Source organism: Rana temporaria, chromosome 1 (genome assembly GCF_905171775.1).
Source record: "Rana temporaria chromosome 1, aRanTem1.1, whole genome shotgun sequence".
Lineage (NCBI taxonomy): Eukaryota > Metazoa > Chordata > Amphibia > Anura > Ranidae > Rana > Rana temporaria.
Genome location: NC_053489.1, coordinates 295,623,586 through 295,642,248, shown reverse-complemented (window position 1 = coordinate 295,642,248; position 18,663 = coordinate 295,623,586). Strand labels below are relative to the sequence as shown.

Here is an 18,663-nt window from a genome sequence, read left to right as displayed (position 1 = left end):
ACTAGTGTTTTTACCGGCACTTTTGCTTTTTGGCACCTTGGTCACGTCACCATACCACCTTTTTTACACCTGCCTCTAGGGCCAGGCCTTTTGGCTAGGACGAGAAGAATTTTTGATTCCTGGCCGGAGGGCCAGCCATCGTATTGCATGATGGTCACTTTTTCACTCTCCCTCATCTTTCTTCTCCCCCGCTTTCTTTAATTTACCCCCGTATTTGTCACTTTATGACTTTTTTTGTTTGGTGCACTTTATTTGTCACTGTGTGTGATTAGTAGGGTGCCGGTCCTCGGGCCAGTCCTGAACGTCTTGGGAGTGGGTGGACATGGCCTTCTGGCTTAGTTTGCCTGCCTTCGGGGGAGCCCCACCTAGTACTGAGAGGGTTCTATTTCAGCAGACCCTCCAAGGAATGGGGTCTGTGTCGGCTTCAGCTGCTCGGACCACTTGAGTACCTCAGTCCCCGTCTGGAGCCTAACGCACAGGGGGATCAGGGTCAGGTCCTTCTTGCGGAGGACCAATTGACGCAGCACCCGTTGCACTTTGTGTTTCACTCTTTATGTGTTTTTTTGGGTGTGTTTTGCACGACATAGGCTTTTCAATAGGAGGCGGCGATTGGGACCTCTCTCCTGCTCGGCTGGGATACGAGTGAGGGCAAGATGGCCCCCACCCATCTCCATAGCATAGCAGGGCAGAAGCGAGGTCAAAACGTCACTTCCGCCGATGCTTCTTAAAGGCATATTTTCTTGTTGTAATTTTTTCAATTTTTTTTTTTTTGCATTTTAGTCTAAATATGAGACCTGAGGTCTTTTTGACCCCAGATCTCATATTTAAGAGGACCTGTCATGCCTTTGTCTATTACAAGGGATGTTTACATTCCTTGTAATAGGAATAAAAGTGACTTTTTTTTAAATTAATAAAATAAAAATAAATAAGAAAACAAGAAAAATACAAATTTTAAAAGCGCCTCGTCCCGACGAGCTTGCACGCAGAAATGAACACATACGTGAGTAGCGCCCGTATATGAAAACGGTGTTCAAACCACACAAGTGAGGTATCACCGCGATCGTTAGAGCGAGAGCAATAATTATAGCCCTAGACCTCCTCTGTAACTCAAAAGATGCAACCTATAGAATTTTTTAAACATCGCCTATGGAGATTTTTAAGGGTAAAAGTTTGACGCCATTCCACGAGCGGGCGCAATTTTGAAGCACGACATGTTGGGTATCATTTTACTCGGCGTAACATTATCTTTCACAATATAACAAAAAATTGGGCTAATTTTACTGTTGTCTTATTTTTAATCCAAAAAAGTGATTTGTTTCCAAAAAAAAGTGCGCTTGTAAAAGCGCTGCGCAAATACTGTGTGACAAAGTATTGAAATGACCGCCATTTTTTTCCCTAGGGTGTTAGAAAAAAAATATATATAATGTTTGGGGGTTTAAATCATTTTCTAGCAAAAAAAATTGTTTTAATCTTGTAAACACAAAGTCTGAAAAACAGACAAGTGGTTAAGTGGTTAAACCTAAAAGTCTGATGGATGCACTACTTATGACCTTTATTTGTTTTATAAAAAGTTTTGACTCAGGCACAATATAATTGAATGCTATAAAACAGTTTAAAAAGGCATTTGTGTATACTTTAAAAAATAAAACTCATCAAAAACTAGTTTCCCTTTTAATTATAGAATTTAAGGATACACTGAAAAAATATACTTTGTCTTATTTTATGCTAGTTTGCTTGTAAAACAATAGTACACATGTAAAAGGTAAGATAAAAACATACATGCATATTGCAGTCACTCATAGGAAAAAAGAGCAGGCATACGCAACCTATTTTCCTTGTGTTTGGATATGGTTTGGATATCTCCTCAAAATAATAAAAAGTTGCATGCTCAAGGTCATGGACCCTTTCAACATCATCTTAACACACACACACAAAGCAACGTTTAAAAGATGTTTTCTGTTTCGCAAAATTCATGGGGCCCGAGTACAGCTGTAAATTCTAAGAGAAAACAAGCTGTACATGGATATCGAAGTGTTTTTTTATACTTTATCATAGCAGCACTATGCACATGATCGGTAACTTGTCATACATGATGCTCACCGTAGTCCTTTGATTTATGCTGATAGCTGCTAATTTTACAAGTACAGCAGCCTGGCTGTCAGGGCTGTACAATCAAATCCATCTTGGTTTAAAGTGATTAATGCTCTGTCTGTTTCAGTAAATGAGCAAGTATAATACCAATGCTGAAAAATTAATGAGACTAGCGTTTATACTGCTTAAAATTGGCTAAAGGCTGCTCCATAAGATTGAGAATAAATAGAAGGAAATTACTGGTTCTTACACAAAGATTGGGCTTTTCAGAACTTTGATTCCCATCATTTAACATGGAAGGAATTTCTCCAGGTTCCAGGCCACATTCAGCTATCTCAAGGTCACTGACATCATCCTCTTCATCACTGGTGATGCTGCTGGTCTCCTCCTTTTCTATGCTAGCGACTTCAGACGGATCACATGTTTGGAATTCCTGCCCATTTGGTTTTTGGTCTATTACCTCTACTGAATTTGTGCATTCTTCTATCTTTATGTCAGCAGATGGGGCAAAAAAGCTGCATAGTTCGGTAAGGCCAGAAGCAGCCAAACTGAGGTCATGATTACCCTGGTCTTCTGGCTTCATATCTTGTTCCAAAGGAATAGCTGAAGGGGAATCTATAAACCAAAAACACTGTTATTACAGATCAAACGCAGATTGCTGATTGCATAATATCAAAGAAGATAAATAATTGACAGCAGCTTATGCATACATGCTTGAAGATGAATATCAGCCATTTATGAACTAAATATGGAGAGAGTTGCACTTTATATCACACTATTCTTAGCTGTGAGAATGATCAATGTTTGCATATCTTTTTTGAGTACCATCCAAAGAAGTTAGAAAACTAGAGTTACATAAAACTCTATTCTCCCGTTCCACGCTATTTACTTTACTGCCAACAAGACAGTGCTTTATATTATTTTACAAAGTGGAACAGGACTCAAAAAAGTGAGGATTTGATATGTTATAAGAAACATTTCGAAAGTTTAATTGTGCCTAAGTAGTACCCTTCAAAAATGTAGACTTGAAAGCCTCCTAAAAAAAAATAGAAGTACACTTCCTGGTATGAGAATATAGCCACACACTCTGGTACCTACAACCTCATAGCTGATTAACAGCAGTGTAAGATGTATGGTATTGTTGCCTCTGACTGCTAGTCCCAGAAGGTTTTAAGCAAAATTTTGGTCACTACTGTGCTGCTCACTTATTTTTTCCCAGAGGCTCTGACCTAAGGAAGCAAAGCACTGCTTTTAACAATATGACCACCTCCACACAGAGACACAGTGCAGTGCAGCTTCCCAAATGTAGTCCCCCCTCTTTAACCATTCACATACCTTACACATACACCTCTTAGGGCATGTGTACCTGCTTATTTTCTGAGAGCCCTGAGTGATATTTCAGTAACTGATGCTGTAATTCCAAAAATTACAAACATACTTTTGTTTCCTACCAGTTAGAGAAATTAGCATTTTGTAATGAATACTAGGTTTCTGGGCTTACCTGTACTTTAACTACTTGCCGACCAGCCGCCGTCATTCTACGGCGGCAGGTCGGCTCTCCTGGGCGAGAGCCCGTAGTATAACGTCGGCTTTTTGAGCGGCCACTAGGGGCACGTGCGACTCCAAACTCCCGTGCGTGTGCCCGGCGGGCTCGATCGCTGCCGGGCACCCGCGATTGCTCGTTACAGAGCGGGGACCGGGAGCTGTGTGTGTAACCGGGGTGTAAACACACAGCTCTCGGTCCTGTCAGCGGGGGAAATGCTGATCTTCTGTTCATACAATGTATGAACAGAGGATCAGTGTTTCCCCTAGTGAGGCCACCCCCCCCCCCCACAGTAAGAACACACCCAGGGAACATACTTAACCCCTTCCCCGCCCCCTAGTGTTAACCCCTTCACTGCCAGTGGCATTTTTATAGTAATCCAATGCATTTTTATAGCACTGATCGCTATAAAAATGCCAATGGTCCCAGAAATGTGTCAAAAGTGTCCGCCATAATGTCGCAGTAACGAAAAAAAATCGCCGATCGCCGCCATTAGTAGTAAAAAAAATATAATAATAAAAATGCCATAAAAATACCTAAAAATTCAGGCACTCAGGCATACAAAATACATATAAAAGAGAACATAGTAGAACTGCATGATTAATCGTCAAGAATCGTTATCGCAATCTTTTTCCCGTTGCAATTCTTGACACAGGGTTTCAGATCTTTGACTATTTTGTAAACGCTATAACTTTTGCGCAAACCAATCAATAAACGCTTATTGCGATTTTTTTTAACGAAAAATATGTAGAAGAATACGTATCGGCCTAAACTGAGGAAAAAATATGTTTTTTTATATATTTGTGGGGGATATTATAGCAAAAAGTAAAAAATATTCATTTTTTTCAAAATTGTCGCTCTATTTTTGTTTATAGCGCAAAAAATAAAAACCGCAGAGGTGATCAAATACCACCAAAAGAAAGCTCTATTTGTGGGGAAAAGGGACGTCAATTTTGTTTGGGAGCCACGTCGCACGACCGCGCAATTGTCAGTTAAAGCGGCGCAGTCTCGAATCGCAAAAAGTGCTCTGGTCTTTGGGCAGCAATATGGTCCGGGGGTTAAGTGGTTAAAATGCATACCTTTTCCCGCAACCGTGTTAGTTTAATAGCAGGGGTGTAATAGCAGGGGTTTCTAAACACCCCCTTCCAAGTCAGAGCTAGAGTTCATCAATTAGTAGGAAGTGTTGGCTTTGCTGTTTGTAGAGCTTTAAGTTTTACTTTTTTACTACTAAATTTATGGGTAATTTTTTATTTTGTTTTTATAAATCCTTTACCTAAAAATTCAGGCACTCAGGCATACAAAATACATATAAAAGAGAACATAGTAGAACTGCATGATTAATCGTCAAGAATCGTTATCGCAATCTTTTTCCCGTTGCAATTCTTGACACAGGGTTTCAGATCTTTGACATGAAAATAATTTTCTCTCTGCACTTTGGTATGCAAAGAATTTCAAATTTTATGTTGCACTGTATTTGCGCAGCAGTCTTTTTAAATGCAATTTTTTTGGAAAAAAAAATACTTTAAATGAATTAAAAAAAAAAAATAGCCAGTAAAGTTAGTCCATTTATTTTTTTTGTATAAATGTAAAAGATTTTACGCTGTGAGAATTGTGATCTTCATTCTAAGCAAAAAAATCGTGATTCTCATTTTGGCCAGAATCGTGCAGAACATAGCATCCATTACAGAAAATTGATTGGCATCCAAAATAGGATAAATCAGAGCAAAATGCAAAAGAAAATATCAATGATTCTTCTCAAGTGCACCAGTATTCAGTTAGACACAGTAGTCGTGCTAAATAAAATACTCAAACACACCATATTGTGCAGAGAAAGGGATGCAAAAACCTGTATGGGTTAATTCATAAAGCAATTTCATATGCAAGGTGTCAAATCTGGTTTTAATTATATTTATGAAGGAACCAGGGGAATAGGGAAGTATGGGATTAGGACTAGGAAAAACAGCCAAATAGAAGTTCGGTGTAGAAAAATAGTATTTAGAGGGAAAGGGAATCATTAGCATCATTAGGCATACAAGAAGCTCAGCAAAATAAGACCTAAAAAGTAAACATAAAAGGAAAATTAGGGAGGCAACAAAAGAATACAAACACATGGTTGATGGAGAAGCAAGTTTTCCCTTTGACGATTTAGAAGAAAGAAGGCCCCCTAATCAAGGAGGCTTCCTCAACAGTGATTTGCCTTCCTTAGACTCTAAATGCTTGTTGCAGTAAAACCAAGTTTTGGAGTAGATCTCATGTTTGATTTGTGGAGAGAGGACAGGATCTTCCAATTTCTATCACTCCTCTACTCTTAATATCTACATCCTTAAATTTGGGGTTGTGAGTCATACTGGTCCCACTGGTCTTGGCAGCCTTAAGAAGGTGTACCATTAAACATTTTACACTTTTAGTAGGATTTGAGAATGATGTAAGAGTAAGAAAGCACCATGATCCTTTTTACTCCCTGCCAAAAGATGGCTAAGATTAGACAGGACCAGGAGATATGAAGAAGTGTCTCCTATTCTTCATGGTATCTTTAGCAGCATTCTGAGAGAGAAGGGAAACCTATGCAACATCAATGGCATTCTATACCATTTCACAAAGTTTCTAAACTTTGTTTCCTGTACTGTAGTCTAGTGCAGATTGATGACTTGAGGGAGAAGCATATTATACTCTGACAGTGTTCATGGTTAAAAGTAAGTTTTCTCCTTCACTGATGAGGTGGCACTGATGAGCATGGATAGGTGGCACCGGTATGCGGCACTGATGGGCACTCATAGGCGGCACTTATGGCTGGCACTGATAGGAACTCAAGGGCGGCACTTATAGGCGGCACTGATAGGTGGCATGGATGAGCACTGATAGATGGCACTGATAGGGAGATAGGCCATATCTGGTGGCCATGTCGGCACTGTGCTACTTTAACTGCCAATAGTGTCATGCAACACTGTATGCAAATTGAATTTATATCTTTTTTTTTTTTTACACAAAATTGATTAATCTTTTGGTGGTATTTTATCACCACTGGGTTTTTTCATTTTTTGCTATATAAATGAAAAATATCATAACTTTAAAAAAAAATTGATATTTCATATTTGCGAAGGTAGAGCAGAGCAAGTGGTGGATAACAACCCAAACACCTGACATGAGCCTTGTTTGCCTAATCCGTACCTAGATTCTAAAGACTCCTGGGATGTATGATATTTGTCTAGGCCTGAAAAACAGGAAGCAACTGGAGAAATGTAAAAACAAATAAAATAAAATGTAAAACAATTATTAAATATGATTTCCCAAAGCATCTTTCAGGACAGCTACATGAGAGATGAGTGACGCCACCCTTTACAGGAAACCCAATTCCCCAACAAATTAAAACGCCCCTCCCACCCACCTGTCCCCAGTTGTTAGTGTGTTTTTGACCCTCCAAGAAGACACAACGTAATGTTTTTTGCTTTCTCTTAGGTGGGTAATTGTGGTTTCTTTCTCTCTCAGGTGAATTTATCAGCCTGGGGGTAGGGTGCTGGTTCTTCCTTACTTAAAAGCATTTCTAATTTGTTTCTGGATCTTGCTCCCCAAGTTTGATGTGGATCGCCTCTAGTATCCTCTTGGTTGCCTAGCCATGGGAATCTTGGTGGCAAACCATGTAATCGGTGTGCCAAGATGGCGAAAGATGTTGCTTTAGATGTTGGAAACCAAGGTGTTCCTCTGGGCCCTGGTGCATCCTTTTATGCCTCCTTTACAGTGGTGGGTTCCAGGTGGCATGATTCAGCAGGCATGGCCCTGTGCATGGGAGTCCAGCCACTACCTCTCAGCCCCCCCCCCCTTCATCTGAGTTGTACTCAGAGGGTGGCAGTTTTATGAAGAACCGCTTCTGGTAGGATTGCAGCACATTACTCTGCCAAGTCTTTTGATTTGTGGACACTGAATTCACTTTTCATCCTTGCCCAGCACCGGGAGCGGCACTTTAGCTGACATACAACAAGGGGATGCTGTGGACTCTAATGTGAACGTCCCTAAGAGGTAAGGCATAGGTCCAAACTCCCATGTCTGAGGTAAGACAGTGTACAATGTGTAGGGAGAAGGGAATATTCCTTTCAGTCTCTTCCTCACTTAAGTATAACCAGTCCCCTGGTTCTGTCGGACTTAAACACTCAAACTGTAAGCTCCCGGATGGTTTCAGACTTGGAGGAGGAGGGGGGGGGGGGATCTCCAAGCACCTCTGGGGAGCTGAATTCTGGGGATAAGGAAAAATAGGTGATTGAAGGATTCTAATAGGTTATTTTTCCCTGTTGCAGAAACAAACAGGCTATTAAAAGCCGTTTACGCATCTGAACAATCAATCGGCCCAAGATATTATGTATGAGGGGGATTCAGGAAAGAAAATATAGGAACTTCAACCACCCACAAGTATTTAAGTGACATGATCTCGAAGGAGTGGAAAGATCTGGAAAAAATTGGTTTCTGTCAAAAACCCATAAAATGTAGGATCCCCTTCAGTTTAGAGGAAGAGATATTTTAAAATTGTACAAGATTGAATGTTACCCTATCGCAGGTTTCCCATGGTTTACTGAACTTTCATTTGAGGATTTAGGCAATATCAAGGATCATATTGACAAGAAGGCAGAATATTAATAGATTTGGACACTTCTGCTTTTTCTTTAGCCCGGCATCGATCTGCTTGGCCAAGAATTTGACGTGTGGGTTGGAAGGCTAAACCACCTCCTTTCATCCAACACTCCCCTGGACCAAGGATGAGCTCAGTTGTGTTCGCAACCTGCCCGTGTAGAGCCCGCCAGGAAGTCGGCACTGCACAGCGCTAATCACAGGCGGTGAGACATTTTGCGTTTCCTGCAGCCGCGGATCTGTAAAATGTCTCACTGCCTGCGATTAGCAATGTGAAGTTCCGACTTCCTGGCGAGCTCTGCACCTGTAGGTTGCAAACATACCCAAGCTCATCCTTACCCTGGACCAGATTCAAGAGGCTTTACTGCTGGTATTGAACTAGTGGCGTTTTCAGCAGATGTGGCAGTGTAAAGCTACTGCTAGAGCTACAACACCTAATAATTCTACTCATAAGGCTATCTGGTTCAAAGTGTGGAAGGGGGAACTTGCTTCAAAAACTAGATTATGCGGTATCCCTTTTGAGGGGGAATCGGATTTTTGGATCCGGCTTACAAACTATCCTGGCCTGTCCTACCCGAAAAAAGCAGAGAATTCACAGTCAACAAAAAGGAATTTTAGTGTCTTTTTGGAATCGCCAAGACAAATCCCAGTTTGATTCCAAAAAGGGCCTGGCCACCAGGAAATGCTGGTCTTTTGACAAGAACAATGGAAAAGAGGGTAGCCTGTTCACCTTTTGTGACACCAAGGAGAACAGTACAATTATTTAGACAGGTGTGTACATCAATCCTAAAAAAAGTTTTTTGGGGCGAGAGTCACTCAAATAAAAGAATGTTGGAAGCAATGCTTTTACATAAGGCCCCTTTCACATCGAGGCGTTTTTCATGCTGTACAGCGATAAAAATAGCGCTGCTATACCGCATGAAAAATCATGCCCTGTAGTGTTCAATGTGAAAGCCCGAAGGCCCAAAGGCGCTAGCAGGAGCGCACCAAAAGTCCTGCTAGCCGCATCTTTACCGCGGTATAGGAGCGGTGTGTTCACCGCTCCTATACCGCGCCTTCCCATTGAAATCAATGGGAAAGCGCGGTAATACCGCCCTTAACCCTTTTTCGTCCGCTAGCGGGGGTTAAAACCTCACCGCTAGCGCCCGAATATCGCAGTAAATACGACGGTATAGCCGCGCTACAAATAGCGCGGCTATACAGTCACCGCGGCTGCACGCCTCAATGTGAAAGCAGCCTAAAGGTTAATGCAAACTTCTGCAAAATGCAGGTGTGCATCTATGTAATTTAGAAACCAGCAGCACCATTTAGGTGTTTCCACTGTTAAAAAAATATAGCAGATCCTATATTTTGGCCTTGCCCACATTTGATCAGCTTCTGGTCCTTGGCCTACTGCAGACGTTATTCCATGCGACGGTCCGAAAGGATGCCTGGCTGGCTCTCTTATTTTGCCCTATACCAGGCCTCTTTGTACCCCAGCAGAAATTGGTCTCATACCTTTTTATTTCTGCCAAGTGGGCCTTTTGCCCATGCCTGGAAGACCCCAGCTGTTACCGTCCAGGGGGGTGAAAACCAGAATGATCGCTCTGATGGTTAATGAGCAGATGACCAGTATATTGAGGGATTCACAGGCAAAATTTCTGAAAATCTGGGAATCGTGGACAAGTTATTCTTTCCCATCCCTGCCCCTGACTACATATGGTCGACTTTAAAGCTTGCTTAGGTCCCGCGTCTGTGGTACTCACCCTCTCCTCTTCTCTCTCTTTTCTTCTTTCCCTGTCCCCTCTCTTTCTCCCTTCATTCCCGATATGAAAGCCATCACTACAGATTGCTGTCCTTCAAGGAATAGTTTTAGCCAGTGATATATGCCTAATTCCTAATTTGGTCCTCAATGGTCCTGGTAACAGCTTGGTTATGTTACTCATTTCACATTCATACACTGTTTCTTGACATGCCTGTCCGATGTCACCTCTGCGTTGGAAAACCATGGCTTGTTATGATTCTTGAAACTTTAAAAAGAATATCGAAACAGAAAAATATAAGCAGATCCAAAATTTTAGCAGGTGAGATGTGTCAGCATACTGAGAAATACAATGAGCGACAGTTTAATTTGGCGTCTTAAAAAAAAAAAAACACACCACTTGCTACATTTTTTTATGTAGTTCCAAAATACATCTAGAAGTTAGAACATACCAACAAAAATAAACATAAGGGTTAATAGATCATAACTTCCAAGGGAATTATTCTGAACACAGAAAAATAAAATTCCATGCCGAATTTGCTCTTATTTAATGACCTAGAAACAAAAGGCAAGGCTAACTTTTTCACAAGTGTAGATAACCGATACAGTGTGTGTTTTACAGTCTCTTATAAGAGAAAATGGCATACATTAATACAGGTACATACACCAGCCATCTTCCCTACAAGATTTATTTGGATAATGTATCACCCAAATATATGTGGATTGTTTTGTATTATTTATCAGTTTTTTGGGAAAGTTTACTTTACTAGCTCATTTGGGCAAGGGACAATACACATACTTACTGCTCTTAAAGCAACCCCATAAAACCGTAAGGCATGTGGGCTGGTATTAACATATCAGGGGACCAAACACTGACTTGCTAAAAAGTTTTTTGTTTGATGTGTCAGGCTGACATATTTTGTTGCAGGGAAATGAAAATAAGTCAATTAAAGTGGTATTAAACCCAAAAGCAAACATTTATACCATTGCAGTTTACCATTTCTAAGATTTGGTGGCTGCATTAGTTTTCTTTTTAGTCTTTCTTTCCTTTATTTTCACCTGGTGATCTGGCCAGTAAGTCTGTTTTTCAAAAGAAAAAGCTCTCCTGCAAATGTATCAGTTAGGAGCATGGAGACAAATCATTTACCACTGACAGGGGTGTTTACAATAATCTGCTTTTAATGATTCATGTAAAACCTTTATCCCAAAAAGAAAAAACAACTGTTGCAGCAACTCCTTTTAACTGCAGTGTGTTGACTTCAATTTTTTTAGTGTCTCTAAATCTGCTAGTCCATCTAACACTCACCTCGGATTAACAATGCTTCTATCTGCTGTACCCATGTGCTCCTTCATCCAGCATGGAGGCACACTAATACAGGAGGTGTGTTACTTGCAAGATCACCAGGCGAAAACAGAAGGAAAAAAGTATTTAAAAAAAGAAAAAACTAACTGCCACCACATCGAAGAATTGGTAAGCTGCAATATATTATATTATTAGTTTTGGGTTGAATATGTCTTTGTTACTCTACTGTGCAATGAATCACATAAAAAAAAAAAAAAAAAAAAAAAAAAAAAAGGAATGTTTGGTTTCTGGCATTTGTGTTTAGACCAAAGTTTTTCTCTACGCCTGCAGAGATTTTAGTCCCCAAGAGAACATGTATACAGGTGCAAAGGCAGGGGTTGTGCCTTTTAGCCTCTAGCTGCACAGGGGGGCATATTTACAAAGCAGCTGAAATGACCCTAAAGCAGCCATACTGCAGCTTTAAAAAATAAATTACATATTTAGAAAGCATAGCAATGGTTTTTATTCCAATAAATGGGATGCCACTTGATGTTTGGACACTGCATTGGTTCCAGCCATTGGCTTTCAAAATATATTACATATGCATTGTTAGCAGGTATCAAAAAAATGCTAAAGTTAGCGTCAAACAGGTTTACTTAAGATGTTTTAGTGCCTATGTATACCGAACCTTAAAAGAGATAATGTTAATTTCTTGCATTGCAATAGCTGCACTGCAAACCTATGTCTCTTGCCATGCTCGAACTACTGCCTGTAGATGCAAATGTAAACTAGGTTGACAAAATGGTCTTAAAAACTACTTTGATAAGTTATGCTATATAGAATACTAAATAAGAGTCTTTAAATGTTGAAGTAATATTGTGGGTATCTTATTAAAGATGATTGGGGTCAGTAAAGCAGAACAGAAAATAATAAGTGGCATACTGGAAGGCAGAAATATTTCTTCAGAAGGGCATATTGGGCTGTTAGTAACAATTACAAGGAAACCAAGCAATTTACTGCCTTTCAAGCAGCATCGGTCTATGACACCATACCTTCCAAGAACCTATGACTTATCAGAAAAACGTAATCAGTCCGCATCTCACCTGAGGCTTGGATATTATTCAATAAACTGTGATCTAGATGCACTTCTCTAATGTTCTCCACATCCCCTAAAGGCTCCTCTTTGTTTACTTGCTCTACGTTTTCTGCGGGTTTTTCATTGACCTTGAAACCATCTGTAGCAGCTTCAGTAGCTATGATTTCTGCCCCGACTACCATGGCGGATACTTGCTTGTCCTCCCGAGTCTTAAGCCTCTTAGAACGAGATGTGGTACGCTGAAGGCTGTAATGGAAGATACGGCTGTCAGATTAGAATGTCTGCTGTGGATAAGATAAAACAGCTTCCAATATAAATACCTTTCACCTTAATAAACTAGCACAAAAATGTCATTTTTTTGTGTGCTGATAGTGTTTAGAATTTATTAGGTTACAGATCAGAGGCCGATTCTGCAACTTGCTAATCCTCTATCAAAGTTTTTCAACTTCTCAAAAGGTTAGGATAAATAACCTTTGGGACTTTGCTGTGACAAAGGTGAGCATGTGTATAAACAAAGAAAATTAGATCATAACCTTCCTGTCAATCAGCGACAGACAAAAAAAAAAAAAACTTGTGCTTAATATATAAAACAGAGGACAGTTAAGAAAATAATCATCTGGAAGCTTAAAAATGATTTAAACAAAAAAAGTGAAACTGAAGTGTGACAAAGCATGCTTAGCTGAGCTTCACTAAACAATATCCTGGTAATTAGCCATTCCGGCTATTGACATGCTGTAATGTTGGGAAGGCAAGGGGTGTGTCCAAACCAACCATAGCCTGCGAATCAAGGGATTGTCATTAGGCTTCAGAAAAGCTGTAAGAGGTACAAACTGAAGGTAAAGGAACCAAGTGGCACCATATGGTAACTACCATTTGGGGTATGGGGTAGGAATCTTGGTTTAACAACCTTTCCTTTTCTACAGATTTACCTTAAACATCTATTTTAAATTGCTTCATCTGCAAGTTGTTTTAACCCAAAAAATAAAACAATGCAAAATGGTGACAATTTTGTGGCTAGTTTAGTGGTGTTAATACTGTAAGATAAATTGCCAACATATTGGCTATATGACTATAATACACAAGTTAGATTGATTTAATGACAGTAAAAGGAGATCTGATGATATGCAATGCTCATTATTCCATAGCAAGCAAATTGTAGCTCCCAATGGAAAAGCCAAAATGAAACCCGACTAGTGATTGGTTGCTCTAATTTGCTGAGCTTTGTATATGGTCTACTAGCTAATCAAATGTATGCAATGGCATATTAAGCAGAGAAAGTGTTTGAGTAACAAAAATAATGTTTGATTAATCCAACTGTACCCTTTCAAAGCTTTTTTTATTTTCCTTCTCCTTTTATTCATCCAGGCTCTTAGTTCTGGAGTAGCTTCCATAGTAGGTTTTGCATGGTCAATATTGTAGCCGTCTTTCCCTTGTTTCCAGATTTCATACCGGTCTGGCTGAAACATCTTCACAAAGATATCCATAGATATTTTTACCATGTCACTGCTGCATGAACACTGTAATCACAAACATGTATATATACATTTAAAAACACAATCAAATCAATGGAGAGACTTTAGGCTGGTTCATACTGATGAGAATTGCATGTGGTTTTCACCACATCCAATTCGCAGGTCAGGAAATTTTGACTGGCTCTCTATCGAGCCGTTTCACACATCTCCGGAGCAGCTCTGGTGCAAATTGCACATGAGTCCTGTGCGGTTTCTGGTCCGCTTCAGGTCTGAATTCAGCAAAAATTCAGGCTGAAATCGGACCTGAAACCATGAACAGGGATGCACCGGACCCCTGCTGTGAGCCGCTCTGTGCTGCCATTTAAACCCAGCCTTAAAAAGATATTAATAAAACGTCCTGTGCAGAACAGTAGTAAAACCTCAGAAGGGGCACGGTTTTACAGAAATGGGAGATAATGCATTTGTACTCTTTGATAAAAGTTTAGCAAGCATAGATTTTAAACCAAACATTTTATAAGAAGCCTTACCAAGTTTGGTAAATCGCTCTACTCCTTCACTGCCTTTCAGTGGATACATGCTGCGCACCCAGAAGGATTCATAATTCCTACGAACTCTACACTGAGAGCTGACCTACCTCACCCCAAATTGTTCACCTGGTGATCCTGTCAATAACACACCTCCTGTTCTAGGGAGACAACGCTTGCTTACAGTACTGCATCTCTGGACTGGAAGTGTTGCCCCCCTAAAGGACCCTAGGGCTAGAGAACATCTCCCCTTCCCCTAGTCCACAGAAAGTGCTAGGAACAATGCTAACTGATAAAAAAAAAACAGCACAGAGAGCACAAGACATTGTCACAAGAATACTGATAAAAAGTTATTCTTTTTAATTATAAAAGATATATAACAAAACCTTTTTATCATATATCAGCCTCTCAACTGGGGTGCTGCAGCATCCTGGGGTGCCATCGAAGTTTGCCAGGGGTTTTGCAGCATCCTGGCTGAGAAAGGCTACGAGCAGGAGCTCAATCAGCCCAGTATGTGCAAAGAAGTGGAAGGGGAAGGAGTCTTCCTCAGTTCAGACCTGCTCTGCCTCCCTCTACAGTGCAATACCTGGCAGTGCAGGTTCAGTACTGCAGTTTTTAAAAAGGCTATATGTGAGTGTGTGTGTATGTCTGCATGTATGGGAGTATGTATGCAGTACTACTGTGCAATGCACACAGTTGCAGGGCAGTTGAGGCACAGCCCCATGCACCTGAAGGCGACAGGGAAAAACCTTCATGTGTACAACCCTGGCCGCTGCTTCTGCAGCTTTGGGGGAACAGTTGGGGGGTGTTCACATCTCTGTTGCTGCATGTCGGACAGCCCATTCATTTCAGTGAGCTAACCTATCCACAGAAAAGAAGAGAAAGAGGCTTGGCAAGCATTAAAGCGGGAGTTCACCCGAAAAAAATGTTTTAACATTAGATTCATGCTCATTTTGTCAAGGGGAATCGGGGAGTTTATTTAAAAACGAAGCAGTACTTACCGTTTTAGAGAGCGATCTTTTCCGCCGCTTCCGTGTATGGTCTTCGGGACTGGGCGTTCCTATTTGATTGACAGTCTTCCGACAGGCTTCCGACGGTCGCATACATCGCGTCACGAGTAGCCGAAAGAAGCCGAATGTCGGTGCGGCTCTATACGGCGCCTGCGCACCGACGTTCGGCTACTTTCGGAAAATCGTGACGCGATAGATGCGACCGTCGGAAGCCTGTCGAAAGACTGTCACTCAAATAGGAACGCCCAGTCCCGCAGCCCATACCCGGAAGCGGCGGAGAAGATGTATCTCTAAAACGGTAAGTACGGCTTCATTTTTTTAAAAACTACCCGATTTCCCTTGACAAAATGAGCATGAATCTAATGTTAAAAATTAACATTTCCGGGTGAACCTCCACTTTAAGAATAAATGGCACCCCCACACGTCTGCCAAGGAGCAGCACATTTCTCTGCATGTCGGTAAAGCGCACAGGTTCCTAACACATTTATACAAACCTAGCCTTAGACTGGAGTGCCTCAAGGCTGAAAATATATTTAAAGAGCTCCATGACTAAAAAAAAGGTTGAGAAACACTGGTATATTTAACAGACCAAAGGGAGCAAACAAGAGAAGTTAATTATCAGGTTTTACATATGCTTAAAATTTACAGTATTACAAGGAGCACAAGAAAAATGAGGTCCATCCACTATATGCCAAGCAGGTTAAGTTAGCCCAATAGGTAGTGCGGAAACAAGATAAACCATATAAAATACAAAACCATTACAGTTCATTTTAAAATAGAAGATACCCTGAAAGATTTAAAACAAAATGTAATGACCATTCAACCACATCCAAGCCTTTTAGGAGGGTATAAAATATGTATGTACAACAATAATTCCCTGATCCAGGTACTTGTAGGAGTATTCCTGGAGGTATTTGTACGATACCATACTACTGTTCTAATTGAATACTGGCCAGTGGACATACAACAAAAATATATAAATCTGGCCAACATCATGAATATTCAAAGCTGCACAAATATGTAACAATGCTTGGCAGACACTGAACTGTTGGTATAAAGATACAAAACCGCCCCCAATATCCTGTACCACTACTGCGCCAAAGAAAAAAAAAGTTAAATAAAAGCTGCCACTTAAAAAATATTAATAATGATACACTAAATTTGAACCTATAAAACAAACTGTGAAAATAGGAAAAAAATGTAGCGCTCATGAGATCAGTACCCAAGTACCAATCACTAATTAACTGTAAACAAATCACTAGTGATAAAACTAATATATATATTCAAACAAGATTCAATCTTCTTAAAATCTTCCACCACATTGCCGTGCTTGTGACACCACCCCTCTGAAATTGCATTTACCAGCTAAAATTGCCTCCCACTCCCGTGTTGGACTATTTGATAAGTGAGCACAGTGTGAACTTCCTGGATGTAACTATTGAGAAAGATAATAACAAGCTAAAGACCAAAGTTTACTTCAAGTCGACGGTCCGTAATAGTTACTTGTCCATTGGAAGTGGACATCACCCATCATCACCCGTCGTGGATTAGGAACATTCCAAAGGGTCAAATGCTAAGAGTGCACTGACGGAATTGCACCGAGATGACCGACTATCAACAACAGACACAAATTTTGAAGACAAAGGCCTGGATTCACAAAGGAGTTACGATGGCGTATCTCCAGATACGCCGTCGTAACTCAGTGTGAGGCGTCGCATCTCCGCACCTGATTTATAGAATCAGATACGCCTCACAGTTGCCTAGATACGAGCGGCGTAAGTCTCTTACTCCGTCGTATCTCAGGGTGAATATTTAAGCTGGCCGCTAGGGGCGCTTCCGTATATTTCCACTTAGAATATGCAAATTAGCTAGATACGCCAATTCACGAATGTATGTGCGCCCGGCGTATCAAGATACGTCGTTTACGTAAGGCGTCGGACCGGCGTAAAGTTACCCCTCATAAAGCAGGGGCAAGTCATGTTAGGTATGGATGTCGGAAACGTCCGAACAGCGTCGTATTTTACGTTGTTTGCGCAAGTCGTCCGTGAATGGGGCTGGGCATAGGTTACGTTCACGTCGCCTAAGCATTGAGCCGGCGTAATTTACTTTGAAAATTCGACGTGATACTGAGCATGCGCGCGCATGTGTTCCATAAGAGCGTCATTTACGTGGGGTCACAAAACATTTACATACAACACGCCCCCTACCAGCCTAGTTTGAATTAGGCGGGCTTACGCCGTGTCAGATACACTAAGCCGCCGTAACTTAGAGCGCAAGTTGTTTATGAATACGGGACCTGCCGCTCTAAGTTACGGCAGCGTAGTGTATCGAAGATAGGCAACGCCCGCCTAAAGATAGGCGCTTTTTTGAGAATCTGGGCCAAAATTTCTACAGAAGGGGTACACAGAAGATTCTCTAGATTTAATAATCCAGGAGGTATCAGAAATACCAAGAGAACAATGCCTGCAGAATAAATCTACGGAACGGATACCAATTAATCAGCACCAACTTGGCTTTATATCGAACATCCATTGCCAATATAAATAAATTGAGAACATATATAAGAGACATTGGCACATACCATGTAGAGATAGACACTTAGGGCAAGTGGTAACTCATCAGCCAAAGTTCATCTACAGGTGAGCTCCAAATTTTGGAGACCAAATAGTTAAAAAGATATTGGATACTCCAGACAAACAAGTATTGAGGATTGATCTGAAAGGTTTTTTCGCCTGCAGAAAATGTATATGCTGTAGGACCGTCAGGGTCAGCAACAGAGGGAAAAACAGAAATATCCAATAGGGATGGAGAATTCTTTGCTATTAAGGAATTCATCACCTGTAGTTCCACACATGTTGTTTATCTCATGTGGTGCCCATGTGGCTTGCTTTACGTGGGAAGAACAAAAAGACATTTGAAGGTCTGTATTGCCGAGCATCTGGCAAACATAAAGAAAGGGTTGATACCATAGTGTTTTACTACATTTCAAAGAAAATCATAATCAAGATCCGTCATAGCTACAATTCTGTGGGATAGATACTATCTATCCAGCATGGAGAGGTTCCAATAGGGTTAGGGACCTCTCAGAGAGAAACCCGCTGGATCTTTTTGCTCAAATGTCTTAGCCCTAGAGGGTTGAACATTAAAGTGGAGGTTCACCCAAAAAATACATTTTTAACATTAGATTTAGGCTAATTACGGGAAGCAGAATCAGGTGTTTTTTTTTTTAAATCAATGCAGTACTTACCGTTTTAGAGACAGATGTCCTCCGTGGCTTCCGGGTATGG

General features: G+C 40.7%; 1 protein-coding gene across 1 annotated transcript in view; it reads right to left on the bottom strand.

The window, feature by feature from the left end:
* KDM4C (lysine demethylase 4C) overlaps positions 1–18,663 on the bottom strand; it is a 705,949-nt gene that overhangs the window by 362,231 nt on the left and 325,055 nt on the right. The window contains exons 9-11 of the mRNA XM_040357651.1: positions 13,691–13,887; positions 12,378–12,616; positions 2,342–2,706 (exon numbers count right to left, since the gene is read on the bottom strand). Of these exons, the coding sequence (XP_040213585.1) occupies positions 2,342–2,706; positions 12,378–12,616; positions 13,691–13,887 (801 nt within the window). The remainder of the gene's footprint in view (positions 1–2,341; positions 2,707–12,377; positions 12,617–13,690; positions 13,888–18,663) is intronic.